General features: G+C 40.6%; 1 protein-coding gene across 3 annotated transcripts in view; it reads right to left on the bottom strand.

Moving 5' to 3' along the window:
• ZFP64 (ZFP64 zinc finger protein) overlaps positions 1 to 18,458 on the bottom strand; it is an 82,974-nt gene that overhangs the window by 39,297 nt on the left and 25,219 nt on the right. The window contains exon 6 of one of the 3 annotated variants that reach the window (XM_007446363.1): positions 11,747 to 13,681. The exons of 1 other annotated variant lie outside the window; for it this stretch is intronic. In XM_007446363.1, the coding sequence (XP_007446425.1) occupies positions 12,399 to 13,681 (1,283 nt within the window). In that variant the 3' untranslated portion in view covers positions 11,747 to 12,398. Of the gene's footprint in view, positions 1 to 11,746; positions 13,682 to 18,458 lie in introns of those variants that run through there. One more of the 3 variants, XM_007446362.1, reaches the window with a different exon arrangement.

Raw genomic sequence — 18,458 nt, 5'->3', positions numbered from 1 at the left:
CCCCAAAAAAAAAAAAAAAAAAAAAGATGCTAGTAATGGTTGCACAACTTTATGAATATACTAAAAATTACTAAATTATATTCTTTAAAAGAATATGTCTTTCTATGGCATTTGAATTATATCTCAGTATAATTCAATATAAAGCTGTTATAAAAAAACAAACTAGGCAAAACCAAGATAAGTAATTATCTTTCTGCCCAACCTGTCTCTTCTCCATGTAGAATGAAAACTTCTCTTAACATTCCTCATGTCTTGGTTATAATCTCCCACCCCCAGGGGCTGACATCTCCAATTAGGGGCCTATGGAAGGGCTTTAATTTGTTTTAAAATCAGAAGAAAAATTTTTTAATATAATCCAGTTTAGATTATATTAATCCTTGTGCCCACACAGTTGTAAAATGTAAGTTTCTCTCTCTCTCTCTCTCTCTCTCTCTCTCTATATATATATATATATATATATATATATATATATATATATATAATTTTTTTCTGTGTGTGTGTGTGTGTATGTGTTTAGGAAGGGGCAAAAGTGCCCCTAGTCCAGGACAGTGGCAGTGGGACCCTGCTGGCTCCCCACAATTCAGTACTAAACCACAGCCTTTTCTCAGTTTGCTCTCTGGCTTGGGGACTCGTGGGCACCCTCTGTTGCTCTCATGATGCCAGGATGAAGTCGGAAGCACCAAGCTAAATGAGAAAACTAAACCAAAGGAAATGGAATGGGTACTCTTGCCTCTGTTCATTACCCACTAGCCGGACACTCAGCGCTGGGGGAAGGAGGGGTGAGGGAAGGAAGGAGGTAGGGACCTGGGCTCAAAAGCAAAGACCAGTGACCAGCAGAGTGAGCTTGGGCAAGTCACGTGACCTGTTTCTTGCTTGGTTTCCCCATGTCACTGAAAGTGCGGAAGAGCATTTTAAAGCATGAAGGCTTGGTTTAAGCAAGACTTCACCGTCTCTGTAGGCTGTAGTCATGGGCCTTGCAGTTCCTGCCTGAGATTAGGCAGTCTCGCTGTGGACAGTCCCCTGGGTCAAATCTAGTTCCTCACATAGCCTCTTAAAGACAGGACAGTGTCACCGCAGCAAAGGAAACAGAAGGGCAGGGGAGAGAAGCTATCATAGTTTTTTTTTTTAATTTTTTTTTTTTGCGGTACGCGGGCCTCTCACTGTTGTGGCCTCTCCCGTTGCGGAGCACAGGCTCCGGACGCGCAGGCTCAGCGGCCATGGCTCACGGGCCCAGCCGCTCCGCGGCATGTGGGATCTTCCCGGACCGGGGCACGAACCCGCGTCTCCTGCATCGGCAGGCGGACTCTCAACCACTGCGCCACCAGGGAAGCCCAATTCCAGATCTTCAACTGAAATCTTTCCAGAAGATCCAATTCTGGCTGATGAACCGAAGATCAGTTTCAGTTGTTAAGCATTCAGTTTTTATTCCTCAGAGAATCCTTCTGAAGCCAAGAAAACAAACAAACAAAACCCACCCAAGAAGTATCAATATAGAAACCCTGTTCCAGGACACAACCCTGGAATTCTTGGTTTCCCCACGAAAACCCATGTAAGACTAGATGCTAGCAGGCTTATGTTTTGACCTCTTAGATCAAGCACAGCATAATAATGTGGGACACAAAACTGAAATATTTTGGTGTGTATAAGAAGCTCAGAGCAGGGCTTCCCTGGTGGCGCAGTGGTTGAGAGTCCGCCTGCCGATGCAGGGGACACGGGTTTGTGCCCCGGTGTGGGAAGAGCCCACATGCCACGGAGCAGCTGGGCCCGTGAGCCATGGCTGCCGAGCCTGCGCGTCCGGAGCCTGTGCTCCACAACGGGAGAAGCCACAACAGTGAGAGACCGCAAAAAAAAAAAAAAGAAGCTCAGAGCAAAGACAGTAACTCTGAACTCCCCAAATTACAGTGGTAAACTGACGTGCAACAAAACAGGCCGGTAACTCACATCTGGGGGTGGGCGTGGCAGGCACCCCAGCAAGGCCTGCCCAGTCCCACTTAACATTCCAGGGAGATCCAGGGGTGGGTGGGAGTAGAGGGGAAATGAATTCCGGCAAAGCAGCCCAGATTTAGCAAGTTGGGTGAAGGTCATGACTAGAGAAAACACGCTGACTAGAACGAGGGCAGGTGAGTTGAGTGTTGGCTCTTGGTTTAAACATCACCTAATCGCTGTGTGACCCTGGGTGGATCTCTTACCTTTTCTGAGCCTCTGGTTTTTTACTGTGGTATTTCCCATATTGTCTGGATCAGAAAAATAGCCAGAGTCCTAGATTTTAAATACAGATTCTCAGGTGTCCCACCCAAATGTGCTGTATTGGGATTTCCAAAGCTGGGCTGTAGCTGTGGGCATTTTTAACAAGTTTTTCAGGTGATTCTTAAACCAGGAAAGTTGTGAAATATCTTTTCTGCACAATGTGGGTAATAATAGTAATCCTCCCTCATGGGATGTTGGGAGGATTACATTATTAGGTAGAGCATTTAGCATTGTGTTGACATATCCTGAGTCAATAAATGTTAGCTTTTTATCACTGAAAATCATTAGTACCATTTATTTAATAAATATTTGTTATGTACCTATTATGTGCAGGGTCCAGGGCAAGGGTTGGCAAACAATGGTCCAACGCACTTGTTCTTATGTGGTCTGCGAGCCAAGAATGGTCTTCACATTTTTTTTAAATGGTTGGAAAAAAAAAAGAAAAATAATAGTTTGTGCCACTTGAAAATTTTGTTCAGATGTCAATGTCCATAAATAATGTTTTATCAGAACACAGCTACACCCACTCCTTTACTATTGTCTCTGGCTACTTTCATGCTACAACAGCAGAGGTGAAGAGCTGCAATAAAGACCATGTGGCCCACAGAGCTGAAAAATATTGAGTATTTTCTACCTGGTCCTTTTTTAAAAAGTAAATAAATAAATAAAATTATTTATTTATTATTTTTTTCTTTATTTTTGGCTGTGTTGGGTCTTCATTGCTGTGCACGGGCTTTCTCTAGTTGCGGCGGGTGGAGGCTACTCTTCGTTGCGGTGCGTGGGCGGCGGAGCACGGGCTCTAGGTGCATGGGCTTCAGTAATTGTGGCACGTGGGCTCAGTAGTTGTGGCACATGGGTTCTAGAGCACAGGCTCTGTAGTTGTGGCACACGGGCTTAGTTGCTCCGCGGCATCTACCTGGTCCTTTACCAGAGAAGTTTGCTGAACCCTGCTCCAGGGCAAGGGCCTTCAATTGGGGTTCTTGTATTTGGGGAATATACAAAGATTTCTCAAGAGGTGTATGGGCATGATTGAGGAAATCAATTCTCAGATCCTCAACTTTGATGTGTACTTTTCCCTAAAGCTGATCATCTAAGAGTATACCCAGAAGGTGACTCATGGTGCCGAGTTGAGAAAGTAATTGGTCCATGACTGGGAAAGAAATCCCAGGTGGTTTTCATTTCTTTGCTTTTAACGAAATTGACCCAAATAATTATGCTTGATCATTGTATGATTTTCTGGCATTTAACTCAGAAGGAATTAAAATAATTGAGAAGCATTGCTGTAACAATACACTTTCTATGTCTCTATCCTTATTTATGCGAATAAGACTTCTCAGCATTTACATCAATAAAAAAAGAAAATTGGGGCTATAACTGAAAGAGATCTGTATCTCATTCTAGCAGCTGGTAAAAAAAAATTTTTTTTTTAAGTAATATCATCACAGATATATAAACTGATTAAAAACTAGGCCTATCAATCTCATCAGGATATATTCTTGCTTATTTTAATTATTTATCAAAAATGTGTAATATATTTATGTAGTTTACAACATAACAACAACAAAAAGTTGTTTTGAATGATAATTTGATGTAAAAGAAATGTTTAAAGTTTGGAGTCCTACAGTCAAAGGGAATAAAAAATGTGTTTCAATTTATAGAACTATAATTTTGTTGCTGAGTAGTGGGATGAGATGAACCACAAAAATTTTTCAAGATTAGTAATGTTTCCCATTTTCAGTTCCCTCCCTCTGTTCTGGAAATTTCAGAGATTGGTTCTCTCAACCTGACTGGCTGAGGTGCGAGACCTCCCAACTTTTTTTCCTGGCAACACTACCATTTTGTCTCAACTTTGCTGGTCACTGGATCTAGGGCATTCAAGAAATGGATCAGATCAGTATCAAACTTCGCATCTCCACGAGAACAGAATTTAAAGATTACTGAAGAGAAAAGAATCCGCTGTGCAAAGGTATCATTCATCTGCTGGGACCAAAGAAATACCAGCCTATGTGCCCTTTCTAAGGAATATACTCAAGAAATTAACGGAATAAGGATAAACTCAGAGTAAGGATGTGAAATACGGGAAGAAGAGGATAAGAAGTTATGGTGAACAACGAATGTTGTAATCTTTGGTTAAATCTCAGTTGATGTGGTGATTTGGGAATTAGAACATAAGAGACATACTGTAGGGCAAAACTTAACAAAAGCCTGGAAGTAAACTCACAAGCTACGTCAGCAACACCCAGGATTTGGAGAGAGGGGTTGTAGAAAGAGATGTGGCCCAACGGTCTCCTCTTGTCAGGAGGAGACTCCTTAATGAAAGGTTTGGGCCTAGTTGATATTTATATCTGATATAGCAATAGAGGAATCGATTTAAAAATAATCGCTAGAGTTTAGAAAGTAACTATTAGCAGAATGGAAACATATAAGAACTTTCAAGAACAAAGTGAAAAGTTAGAAAAGAAAAAGGAGAAAATTACAAAGTTTAATAAGTAGTAAATATTAAATAAGACAGAAATGAATAATACCAAGTATACGTTACTATGAGAAATGCAAACAGTTTGACTTCTCCAACCAGAGACAAAGACATGCTATTAAAGGAAGATATTAAACCACTGAGTGGGAAAGATAAACCAAGCAAATGTAATAAAATATAAAATAAGACTTAGAATACTGTTATTAAATAAAGTGTAATTTAAGGCCCAAAGCTATTAAATAGAAAGATCAGGCATATACTAAAGGGTAAAATGTAAAATTGACAAAGAACACATAATAGCCACAAACTTACATGCATCAAACAACATATGACAAAATATAATAAAATGAAACACAGTAATACAAGAAAAGCATGATAAAAAAACACAGCCATAGTAAGAGGCTTAAAAATACTTCTTTCAAAGTTTATCAAGCAGACAAAAACTAAGAGAATCTGAATAACAAAGTCAACATACTTGATTCATAGATCTCCTCAAACATTTACAAAAATTGGTCATGTACATGGCCATAAAGAAAACTAATAAATTACAAAAAGCGCATATTTTACAGGTCATTCTCAGATCAAAACTCATTAATATCAGAAACCCAAAATGAAAATATAGTTTCACAAACTGTAACTACTTGAAAAATAAGAAATAAACCTTTATATAACTCTTGGGTTTTATCCCCCTGACTTACCGAACAAACCAACCAACCCTAAAACTGAAATAACGAAGTAACTAGAAATTTACGAAAGAAGGACACTTCATATAAAAATCTATAGGGATATGGATGTCATGAAAATTTCTGAAAGACTTGGAAATAGGCAAAAAAGATTACTGGTTGTCCCATCATATCCCAGCTCTGGGTTATCTAATTCGATAGCGGTCAATGCCTTTTAGTGTTTTTGAGCTATTTTACAACTTTGTGAGTTACAGAAACATATAATAATGCAGAAAACATATAAGAATGTAAACACACCTTGTGGGTGGAATGCAACTGATGGTTGCCCTGTAGACCCTAACCAGTTTTGCATCTGTCTGTAAATTTGTTTCAGCATTCCTGATTGCCTGTGTAAGCATTCATTGAATTCTCCTTCAAACCTGTTGTAACAACTTACTGATTTCCTCATTAATTAATGAATTAAATAAAATTGCTAACACATGCTCATTTTATATTTGTATGGCAGTCATGATTTAACTTTGAAAAAAATGATCTTTTAACATAGGTGAAGTCATACTGGAAAATATACAGCTTTAAATGCTTTCCCATTATTAAAGGCTGAAAATAAGTGAACTTAATACAGGAAATTAGACTAACAAAATAAGCTGAAAGAAAAGCAGGGGAAAGAATTAATAAAGGTAATGCTGAAATAAAGATACATGCTGAAATGAATAAAATGGAGGCGTAGAGAGAGAATAAATAAAAGCAAAAGCTTTACTTTTACATAAATGACAAAACAGATAAACTCCTGGCAAACTACCTAAGGAGAAGACTGAAAATACAAACAAAACACAACCCACCCCAAGCCCCCCAAACTCCCCTAAAACCACCCCCGCAAAAAAGTAACAAGAGCACTGTTAGATCAAAAAAAAAAAAAAAGCCAAAGATTCTAAAATAATTTTAGGAGGATGTTAAGTGGAATTACAGAGCAAAATGAATGATTTTTTCTTTTGCAAAGTATGTATTACCAAAATTTATCAGGTTGAGACATAAAGTCCAAATAGACCATTAAGTACAGAAAAAAATGGAAAGTTTGTTAAGAATGTACAATGAAAAAGGGTATCAGCCCAGAAAATAAACAGATAATTCCTGAAATAACAAACTATTGCTGGTCACTGAAAAAGGAGGAAAGAACCTCAATTTATTTTCAGAGAAACATAACCTAAAACAAACAAACAAGCAAAGTCAGAGAACAAAGAAGAAAACCAGCATTCAACTGCACTTACACATATGGTTATAAAAATGTCAAGGAAAATATTAGTAAATTAAATCTAAGAATGTATTAGAAGAATAATCCAACATGACTTAGACGGTTTCAGGAATGCAAGAGGCTTCAGTACCAGGCTATGTCCTACACTAATTCACATATCAACATATGTAAGTACAAAACCCAAATATTTATGTCAAGAGATAGTTAAGAGATATTTGACAATAATCAGCAACCCACCTTGATAAAAACTCTGAAAATGGGAGAAGAAAATGACTATAAGTACTATAAAAACTGTCACCCAAGCAATAGCATATATTATATTCAATTGGGAAATTCTAAAGCCATTCAAGTTAAAATCAGAGATGCAACAGGGATGCCAGCTGTTTCAACATTGTTTGGAGGTTCTGACTAATACAATAGGACAAGACTGCAAAATAAGTAGTGTAAGTATTGCAAGGGACGAGAAAAAAACACCTGGGAATGAGGTGACTATACCACAACCATCATGTCATATTTATCAGTGACCAAGAGTTTCTAATAAATACTGTCAATGAATAAAAATTTTTTTCTAAGGTAGTACAATATAGACATATATACCAAATATAGCTATTCTCTACGCTTGCAACAAATAATTATTTTAACATAAAAAAAATCCTATTTACAGTTACAATAGAATTCAAAACAACAAGAAAATACAGGCCCTATTTAATAAGAATAGACTGTATATGAAGAAAACTATATATTACAACAGGGTTTAAATAAAAGTTTCTGGGTGGAAGATTTAACATTTATTTTTTATTTTTTTGGCTGCGCCGTGTGGCACGTGGGATCTTAGTTCCCCAGCCAGGGATCAACCCCGTGGCCCCTGCAGTGGAAGCGTGGAATCTTAACCACTGGACTGCCAGGGAAGTCCCAGATTTAACAGTTTTAAAAGTCATTCTTGGGACTTCCCTGGTGGCACAGTGGTTAAGAATCCGCCTGCCAATGCGGGAGACATGGGTTCGAGCCCTGGTCCAGGAAGATCCCACATGCCGTGGAGCAACTAAGCCCGTGCTCCACGAATACTGAAACCCGTGCACCTAGAGCCCGTGCTCCGCAACAAGAGAGGCCACCGCAATGAGAAGCCCGTGCACCGCAACGAGGAGTAGCCCCTGCTCACTGCAGCTAGAGTAAAGCCGGTGCAGCAACGAAGACCCAACACAGCCAAAAATAAATAAATAAAATAAAAATTAAAAAAAAAAAAGCCATTCTTTTCATGAGTTCATGTAACCACACAGATACAATTCTAATACAAATCCTCAAAAGGTTTACTTTTTATGGGGGGAGGGGTAATGGACAAAATGAAGTTCTTTTAGAAATATGAGTATTCAAGAATTGCTAAGAAAAGTTTTGAAAATAATAGCTACGGGGAGGCTTTGCAAGTCTAAAAGATACTAAGGATTACCTTAATGCTAATATAATCAAATATGTAATGTTGGCAACCCAGAGAAGGTATAAAGATCAGTGAGACAAAACAGAGATTCTAGAGATAGAGCCAAGTATATTTGGGAACTTCATCTAAAGGTGAAATTAAGATTTCAGTTCCAAGGAAAATAATATTTTGTTTAACACATGGTCCTGGTTATAACTGGGCAGCTAAACTCCTATATCATACACACATAAATATGAATTCTGGCTGCAGAAACTGAAAACAAATAATGAAAATATTAAAGAAAACAACCTCAAGGGAAGGGATGACTTTCTTAGAAACTACAGGAGCCACAAATAAAGCACTAGAAGAATCTGACTGCATTATACAAAATGATGATTTTTATATGGAAATAGCACCATGAGGAAAGTCAAAAGACAAAGGATAGGAGGGGAGAAAACTCAGCACCATTTGACAGACATGGGGTTCACATCCCCAGGTGCCCAGCAACCCAAGGACAAAAATAAGAGTATGAGTTTAAAGTTCATAGATGAGAAAAATGCAAATAATCAACAAGTCTATATGCAGAGATGTCACAGAGATGCAGATCAAAACACCAGTTCAGGAAATGCACAAAGACCAGATTACCATTTTCACACATCAGACCTACGAAACTTCGAAAGATGGATAACAAGATTCGTGATAGCGGGAGCCCGCGCCACCAGCACCACCAACGAGACTATCGTTTTGAAAAAATCATCTGAATCTATGCAAGTACAAACTACAGAAACTCACTGAAACTCACTCTGGGGACTCTAACCTACAGAAAGAAAAGAAAGCACAACCGAATAAGAGGAACTATGTAGGATGTTTACTGTGGCAGTTTGTAATGGCAAACAAACCCCAAAACAAGCAAAATACCCATGAATATGGAGATGGGTGAATAAAGCATGGTGCTTATAACATGGTAAGTCATAGTCTACCGTTTGCTTAAAAAAAAAGTTAGGCATAGCTGTACCGACACACAGTACTGTTAATAAATGGAATAATAAGAGCAAGGTAGAGAGAAATGTACATAGTGTGATACAATTACTATAAAAATAAGGGAAAGCCTTTTCTAGGTTATCTTTTAAGTTGATAGGAACACAGAGACCTTACTTACCTTGGGTGGGGTGAGAATAGGCTGGAGATTATTGGCTTGGTTTTTGTACAATTCTATATATGGTTTATCACAAGGAACAAGTTTTGCTGTTGTAGTCTGTTAAAAAAATCCAAATATGCATGTGTGTATATGTGCATTACACATATGTATGGAGGGCAGCAGTTCCATGGAGATATAATGATATAAAGAAAAATATAGTATATAAAAAGAAAATAGTGTGCTCAATTCAACCCCAACTCTGTAACTGGAGTAGAAAACATACATAGGGGACTCCCCTGGTGGTCCAGTGGTAAAGAATTCGCCTTCCAATGCAGGGGACGCGGGTTCAATCCCTGGTGGGAGAACTAAGATCCCACACGCCATGGAGCAACTGAGCCCGCGTGCCATGACTACTGAGCTCGCACGCCTCAATGAGAGAGCCCGCGTGCCACAAACTACAGAGCCCGTGTGCCACAACTAGAGAGAGAAAACCTGCACGCCACAACTAGAGAGAAGCCTGCATGCCACAACTAGAAGGAAGGCCACGCGCCATTACAAAGAGCCCGCAGCACAATGAAAGATCCCACATGCCGCAACTAAGACCTGATGCAGCCATAAATAAATAAATAAATAAATAAAATTTAAAAAATAGAAAACATACACAAGCATAGAAAAAAAAAGATTAGAAGGAAGTCCGTTAAAATGGTCACAGTTTTTACATCTGGATAGTAAAATTATTAGTGACTTTAAAATTTTTCTTAATATACATACAGATGGTCCCCAACTTACGATGGCTCAACTTAACAATTTTTTGACTTTACGATGGTACAAAAGCAATACACATTCAATAGAATCATACTTCGAATTTTGATCTTTTCCTGGGCTAGCACTATGTGGTCTGATTCTTTCTCCCGATGCTGGACAGTGGCAGTGAGTCGGCCATGGGATCACGAAGGTGAACAACTGATACACTTACAACCATTCTGTACCCCTCCAATCTGTGTTTTTCACTTTCCGTATTCATTAAATTATATGACCTATTCAATATTCTCTTCTAAAATAGGCTGATTTTGCCCAACTGTTGGCTAATGTAAATGTTCTGAGCACATTTAAGGTAGGTGAGGCTAAGCTATGATGCTTGGTAGGTTAGCTGTATTAAATGCATTTGCAACTTAATGATATTTTCAGCTTACAATGGGTTTATCCGGACATAACCCGTTCGTACGTCAAGGAAGATCTATGACGTGTTTCCCATATTTTGTATCTTGAATACACATGACATTTATAATCAGGAAAAAAAATCACTTAAAAGTTGAAACTAGGGGCACCCTGGGAAAAAAGATGTAGAACACAGGTTCATGACAATAGAAGTTTCCCAGGTAAAATCCAATGGCTGAATAGTTTCCTAAAGAACTGCAAGCAATAATTCTAAAGTGATAAAATTACTAAAATACTAACAGAGTAAGCTGCAAGCTTTTTCGATTTCTTACCAAACCATAGTTATGATGCATCATCATCACTGCTGATACGAAAATAATTTCTGGCGAAGAAGAAAGATCAAAAATAAAAAGAAAGAAGACAAAGCCCAGCTTGAGGATATATGTATGAGTATGTGTTTTCTTTTTTTTCCTGGCCACGCTGTGCAGCATGTGGGATCTTAGTTCCCCGACCGGGGATGGAGCCCGCGTCCCCTGCATTGGAAGCACCGCGTCTTAACCACTGGACCACTGGGGAAGTCCCTGTATGTGTATCCTAAGGGATGCTGACTTTCTATTTCCAACAGGCAATTCTCAAGGTTTTCAGCATCATCATTTTCCATATTTCCTTAGTTTGTTATTACAAAAAAAAAGGGGGGGAGGGAATAATATCTTTATGTAAAAGTGAATTGATATGCATGAGAATTTTAATAAGTTTGTGTGTTTGGGAATAAAATTAAAATGTTGATTACTCTGGTAAAAATGTATCTAAAGTGTTCTCACATTTTAAATATGCTTCTCTCACAAGAGTAACCTCCCCTCCTCACCAATCCTTGCTCATGCTCTGTGACAGCATGTTTCATTTACGCAGTGTTTATTAAGAGCCCACCCTGAGTTGAAGATAATGCTAGAAGCTGGAAATCAGAGATGAAGACCCAAATTCAAGTCTTCGGATCCAAGCACGGGTAATTTGAGATCGCTCTCTGGCGCCACCTACTGATCACACAGCATTTCAATTCAAAACAGACGGAAATTTGAAATTTCCCTCTTCTCAATACAGCCCGCGCTTTGGACCTAGGTGCTTTTCCAATCCCTCTCATCTGATCCCTGGGACTGCACGTATATTACTGTCTAAAACAATGCCATCCTAGAAAACTGTCCCAAAGGTTAATATTATAATTAACCTAACCTAAAGGTTAATTATATCAGCATCTAAACAGAAACGTCAGGTTTGTCACTCTGAGGTTTCAAAATAAAAATGATAGTTGGGTCACTTTAGGCACCACACATATTTGACTGTGAAGAAGATAAGGCATTTATATACTATTTATGAGAGAGGACTAAGAAGCTTTGCTGCTTCAAGTTCTCTTTAATTATATAATTCAAACCCCAATAACCCAAATCATACTGTGACCCTAAAGAATCACTAACATTTGTTATGTTTTAATGATGTATCCATTTATTAGGAAACCATTCCTTTTTTTCCCTCATGTACGCTGAACTTTTTTTTTGATCAAAAATCCACGTGACATTATGTAGAAAATGGTCCTTCATGCCGATAGATTTGTATCCATGTATTAAAACACTATTACCCCAAACGTTGGGGGTATTTCAGAATGGGGACTTAAGAGAGGCTTAGAAGCACCATCTACTACACAAATTTAATGAGGTGGAAAAAACCTTTATTAGAGTTTGCAAATCAAGTTGGAAGCAAACAAATGTATTCACGACTCAATTCATTTCATTCCAACCCCTAATTCGGGATCATCTTGGTAGTATTTAAGATTCAACAGCACTTAGAACACCGCGATTCAGAGGTCTCACAACTATCGCAGCATAAAAAAATTTCAGTAAGCAGTATAAAATTACAATTTATTATGGGGGTGGTGTGTTTTCACAACAATCCTTAAAAACATTAAGGGCAAACCTCTTACACAATTCCATTTCTGACTTCTTTTTTGGTCACTCCTTTTCCCCCCCCTTTCTTTTGTTTTATAAGCACTAGTCTGGTATGGAATCCGCCGGACAGAGCAAAGCTGGGTGGGTGCCTCCTTGGATGATGGAGTAAGTCTGCTTGGGTAATTCTTGCTGAGAGGTGGTAGAGAATATGGGCGGAGCCGTGGTGGCCACGGCAATGTTCTGGCCTCCGTCGCTGACCACAGTCACTTCAGCGGTCCCCTCCTGAATCAGAGCGTTCAGGCCTTCGAAGTCAGTGCAAGTAATGCCCGAGCTGGTGATGAAAGTCTGGTTGCCGGAGCCTTCCTGGGGGCCGCCCGGGGCCGTGGGGATGAGGGTCTGGTGCAAAGTGCCTCCGTCCGTCTGGTCGTGAGTGGTCAGCAGGACAGCCGGCTGGGGCATCGCCGCCGCCTCGCTCGGACACCCCGAGGAATGAGGAGGGGCGATCAGATTGACCTGGCGTAAGATCTGCAGCCGGCTGTTCCCGGGCAGCTCCTCTGGGTTCTGCGCCACCAAGGCGGGCTGTACGATGTTCACTGCGGCCGCCGCAGCCTGGACGATGGTGTTTGCCTGGGGCACCTGATGGCCAACGATGATTTTGACTCTGCCCTCGCTGAACTGGGGCACTTGGCTGGGCTGGAGGGGCACCTGGAGGTGCCCCACAGTGAGGGGTGCGGCGGGCTGCTTGCTGGGGTCGATCTGAAACTGCAGGACGGTCACATCCGAGCTCTTATTCTCATTGTACTCACTGTGCTGCCGCTTGTGGCTGCGGAGCGAGTCCTCGCGCATGAAGGAGGCATCGCACCGATCACAGTGGAAAGTCTTCTTGGCGTCCAGCTTGGCCACCTGGCGGCTGCTCTGCCGGCCCGTGTCTTTCCTCTCCGAGGCCTCGGTCTTGACTACGTCGCCGTGGAACTTCTTCACGTGCTTGCTCAGGTTGCTGGGCTGCTTGGTGTCGAAGCTGCAGTAGCTGCACTTGAAGGGGCGGTCGGTGCAGTGGATGCGCTCGTGGATGCGCAGTGCGGCCTTGCTGGAACAGGAGTAGCTGCACTCGGAACATTTCTCGGGGTGCTCGGACTGGTGCACCCGGCTGTGCTTGCGAAGCGTGGCCTTGCTGTCCCCCAGGAAGTCACAATGCGGACACTTGAAGTTGTTCCCGCTGTGCTTGATGCGGATGTGCGACTTGAGGTTCCCCTTCATGGTGCAGCGGACATTGCAGAACTCGCACTTGAAAGGCTTCTCCCCCGAGTGCACGCGCATGTGCCTTTTCAAGTCCGAGCTGATTTTGAACTTGGCGCTACAGAGCCAGCACTGGAAGGGGGCGTCCCCTGTCAACACAAGGTGAGTTTCGATAAGAACAGGCAGGCAACAACCACAGCGGATCCCCCCGAAGCACACACCAGAAAATCGCTTATACCAAGGCAGGCGGGTGGAGACCTTCTAACTGCAGCTCCTAGCAGCCCCTGGGAGAAAAAAAAAGAGGGGTCGGGGGCTTCTCTCCTTTTCCCAAACTTAAACCACCACCACCATTATAACACCCAGAAGAAAAACGGAGATTGAAAAATCAAGCTATTTAACTGTCCCCAGTAAAAACAATAAGATTTGCAAATACACTTAGTATATCCTTGAAAACAATCAAGCTATCATTCCTATGGTTATTGTGTTCACTCTGCTAGGGAACCATCCACAGTTGCATAATTTTGCATAATCCGTTGATTTTGGTTGAGTTACATGTTGTAACAGATTCAAGGGCACATTTTCAAATCAGTCAGCTCCATGCTCACTCATCAGAATATTCTTTTTACAGTGATTGAAACGCCCAGCTTACACTTCATGCAGATTTTTATTAATAAAGACGTGTTTATTGCGCACAATTTATTTATCCCACATTGCCAGCTGCGTTCTTTACTTGTGAAGTTACAAAATCCAGCTGCTTGATTTTTTTTTTTTTTTAATTCATGTTCGGTGAAAGATGAACAGGAAAAGCGAAATTGCAACATCTGAAAGGACATGATATTCCAAGTTTATTTCCTCAGTGAACACCAAGTCCCAATCATCTGATAATTCAAGCGAATTGGTGACCCCGCCCATTGCAATATTGTTTAAGCAAGCAAAACAACAGCAGCTAAGGTTCTTCGGTGGCTTCCCGGAAGGCAGGCGCCCTGCTGAGCATTCCACAAGAATGGTCTCACTTGATGATCCCGACATTCCCATGAGGTGGGTACTATTATCAATATTATTCTCAACACTAGTGTACAAGTGAGGAGGCTGAGGCCTGGAGCGACTCTATCACTTGTTTCCAGTCACTCGGTAGTACATGGCAGAGCTTGGATTCCAACCCAGGCTGATTCCAAAGCGGGTATTCTTTTTTTTTTTTTTCTTTGTAATTAAAAGACTTTACTTTTTTAGAGCAGTTTTAGGTTTGGGGAGATTATACAGAAAATCCAGAGTTCCCATATGCTCGCTCCTTCTCTCCCCTGAACATCGTTTCCCTATTATTAACATTTTGCATTAATGCAGTACATTTGTTACAACTGATGAACCAATATTAATAGATTATTATTAACTAAACTCCATAGTTGACATGTGGATTTACTCTTTGTTTTGTATATTTCTATGGGTTTCAACAAATGTATACTATTACATATCTACCATTACAGTAGCATACAGGATAGTGTCACTTCTCTAAAGATGCCCCGTGCTACACCTATTCACCCCTAACCCCACTCCCGGAACCCCTGAAATCTCTTGATATTCTTAATTGTTTCTATAGTTCTACCCTTTCCAGAATGTCATATACTGGTTAACATCTTAGAGTATGTAGCCAAAGCTGGTATTCTTGGATGCTAGGTGATTATCTGTACATATGACCAATGTTTGCTTTCTTACCATAAGCTCAAAAGAGTGGGACTGTGTTCTGGCTTTTTGGTATAAGACCTATAACATCACAATGAGCTGTTTAATAAATGCAATTAATGATGGAGCAAATTAAACAAGCTTCGAGAAGAGGAAGAAGCCCCAAACTAAACAATGCTTTGCATGACTAAATGCCACTGAGATCATTCACATGAAACTCTAGAACAAGGAATGGTAAGCTATACACACTGTGAGTCAAATCTAGCCCACAGCCTGTTTTTGGAAATAAAGTTTTATTATAACACAGCCATGTCCATTTGTTGTGTATTGTTTCTGGTTGCTTTCATGCTACAACTGGCAGAGGTGAGTAAATTGTGATAGACACTGTATGGCCCACTAAACCTAAAGTATATTTACTATCTGGCTCTTTATAGAAAAAGTTTGCTGACGTCTGTCTAAGAATGTTGCTCTCAACCGTTTTTATGCCACGGACCCCTTTCTGGTGGTTTAGTGAAACCCACGCACGCTTTCTCAGGGTAATGTTTAAATGCACAAAGTAAACTAAAATAAAAATCAAAAGGAATACAAAACAAACTAGTTATATTGAAAATTATTAAATAATTAAATTGTGATTTGGCAATGTTTGTGCATTAAGTAACAAGCTCTAGCGGTGGGTCTAGTGACTACACCAATTTCTAAATAGAGTGTAAACGATGTTTTGATCAAAAACACGTTATAAAAAGATCTGTGATTTCTACTGGCGACAAGTTCACATGCACTGTAATCAGACTGGATGCCTATTTTCATAACTGAAGGACACATCACATTTCAGTAAGATGAGTGAAAATGAAGATGTAACTTTTTTCCTCATCCAAGTTCAGGGTCCTCCTAAATTCTACTCATGGATCCCTGGGTGGAGGTGTCTGTGGAATCAGAGGAAGAATCACTGCTCTAGAATGTTCTGCTAGGTCTTCCAGTTACATCACTGCCCAAATTAGTGACGATCTGTTTGCCTTTTTTTTTTTTTTTAAAGCAATTTAGCAGAGGTTAAACCCAGAAAAACCAGATAACCAAATCTCACAGCTGAGTCGCAGAGCTTAACAACACTTTTTGAGGTGAAGGCAAAGGGTTTAAATCTTTTCATCATCATTATCTTCTTCTTTTTCCTTTTCACCATAGATTTATTTCTTAAATGAGGCAGACTGGTCAGTACCAGTGCCACTGGGCCATAAGCTCCCCAAAGCTAATGACTATGTTCATTCCTGCCCACTACCTGACCCTCGCAGTGTCTGGTACCTGGTGAGGACTTAATGAATGTTGCTCCGTGAATAAGCAACTGATATATTTAAGCTGACAGATCTTTCTTGAGTTTATTTTAGGTTGCTACTGAGACAATATAGTCGATCAAAGCGATGGAAGGGTAAAGACAAAGTCCTATTAATTTTACAATTTGTAAAATTTTACAAGTGCCACAGATTTATAAAAGGGAAATGAACATTCCATGGAGATACTACACAAATGGCATACGTTTAAATTTTTAGAAAATATACTTTTTCTAGACCAACTTAAAGATGCTATTATAAATGAAATGGTTAAGTTTACCCTCCTAAGTTAAGATGATTCTGAGCAACCTAAATGAATCCTTCAGCGCCTCTAACTGAGGCTGAGGAGATTTCTGAAGAAAATCAGATGGGCGCCAGTTATGCCAATGTCTTAACTTGCTGTAGCAGATTAATGTCCCCAGACCTCCCCACCTCCTATCGCTCCCTGTAGCCATGGCCTCTGCCATGTATGTAATTATGCATGCTCTCCCGACAGGGACAGGATGACTTGCCATGACCCCTAATAAAATAGGCTCTATCACGTCATTGGATTTGGCTGATGGTATGTTAACTAGACTTGATAAAAGTAATGGCTTGAATGGGTTTGTGAATCGGGGTTTGCTCGCTGTACCTCTGTCATCCATTGCCAGGAGAAGGTCAATCCTGTCCTACCCGCTGATCCCAGGAGGAGGACGACAGACGTGGAGCACAGCTGGATTGTTGCAGCCAAGGCCAGTGAACAGCCAGCCCACAGCCAGCAGATTCTGAGATTTGTAAGTGAGCCCAGCAAAGACCAGCAGAGTTGCCCAGATGACACCCAGCTGATGCCCAAACATGAACAGAGAAGGCATGTTGTTGTATCCACTGAGGTTCTGTGGGGTTCTTTGTTACACTGCATTATTGTGACAACAGATAACTGATATACATATTGGCATCGAGAAACAGAGCACTGCCATAACAGAAAACTAAAATACGTAGCTTTGGGTTTGGGGGGCAGGTAGAGGCTGGAAAAGTGGCAGTACACACATTTCATGGCAAGCATTTGGGAAAACTGTCACCTGTCGTAACTTAGAAGATAGAAAATGTACCCACTGAATTCTGGACTTGAGCAAAGAGATTCATTAGTTCTAAACAGAACAGTGAAAGTGTCTTACAAGCTGCATATGATAAGGTCCCACAAGAAAGAGACAAATTCAAAAAAGAACTGGCCATTTTCAAAATGGAATTTAGCGAGAATACAGAAAATCAAAGATGTGCTGGGTTAGATGAAGTTTCCCATCTTCAACCAGCAAAAGATTTTCAAAGTACGACAAAAGCCTGGGAACAAAGATCATATCCAGGGAACTGATCGCAGAGGGAAGAACGAATGAGAAATGAAGGGTGTAAGCATAAGGTTCTTTGTCAAAATCTCCAAAAGAATAAAGCTGGTGCCAAGTAAGTCCTCTCAGCTGGACACGGATTCCTAAAAGTCTCACCGGCTTCAACCCACAGAACATTATTTGCCGAAAGTGCCTATAATTGAGTTTAGAGGAAAGGCAAGTCTCCAGAAGAATTATGGGTGTGGCTTTTGGCACACAGATACATAGGAAACTCACAACGTTTGTAAGATAGCTCTATCAGCAAAGCTGTCAGTCTAGACTAAAATAAAACCTAAAAAGATCCCAACTTTCGGTAGGCAGGAAGCAGGCTGAGAAAGCTTCTCAAAGGCACATTTTCCACTCCTTTTCAGAAGTGGTTAAGGGAGGTGATGAAAGGCTGCTCCAGGGAGCAGAGTCAAAGAGCAGGCAGCCGAGTCAACGCCTAATCAAGAAACATTCCCTGTTCCCAGAGTGCGGGGACCTAGAAACACCTGCCCAGAGGGATTTCAGAAATCTGTGCACCAGTGACTGCCAAGCGCCTCCTGTTCTTCCCCTTTGGAACAGCAGGA

Source organism: Lipotes vexillifer, unplaced genomic scaffold, assembly GCF_000442215.2.
Source record: "Lipotes vexillifer unplaced genomic scaffold, Lipotes_vexillifer_v1.1 scaffold251, whole genome shotgun sequence".
NCBI classification, from domain to species: domain Eukaryota; kingdom Metazoa; phylum Chordata; class Mammalia; order Artiodactyla; family Lipotidae; genus Lipotes; species Lipotes vexillifer.
Note: the sequence above shows the minus strand (reverse complement) of the source record. Positions and strands in the feature narration are given on the sequence as shown.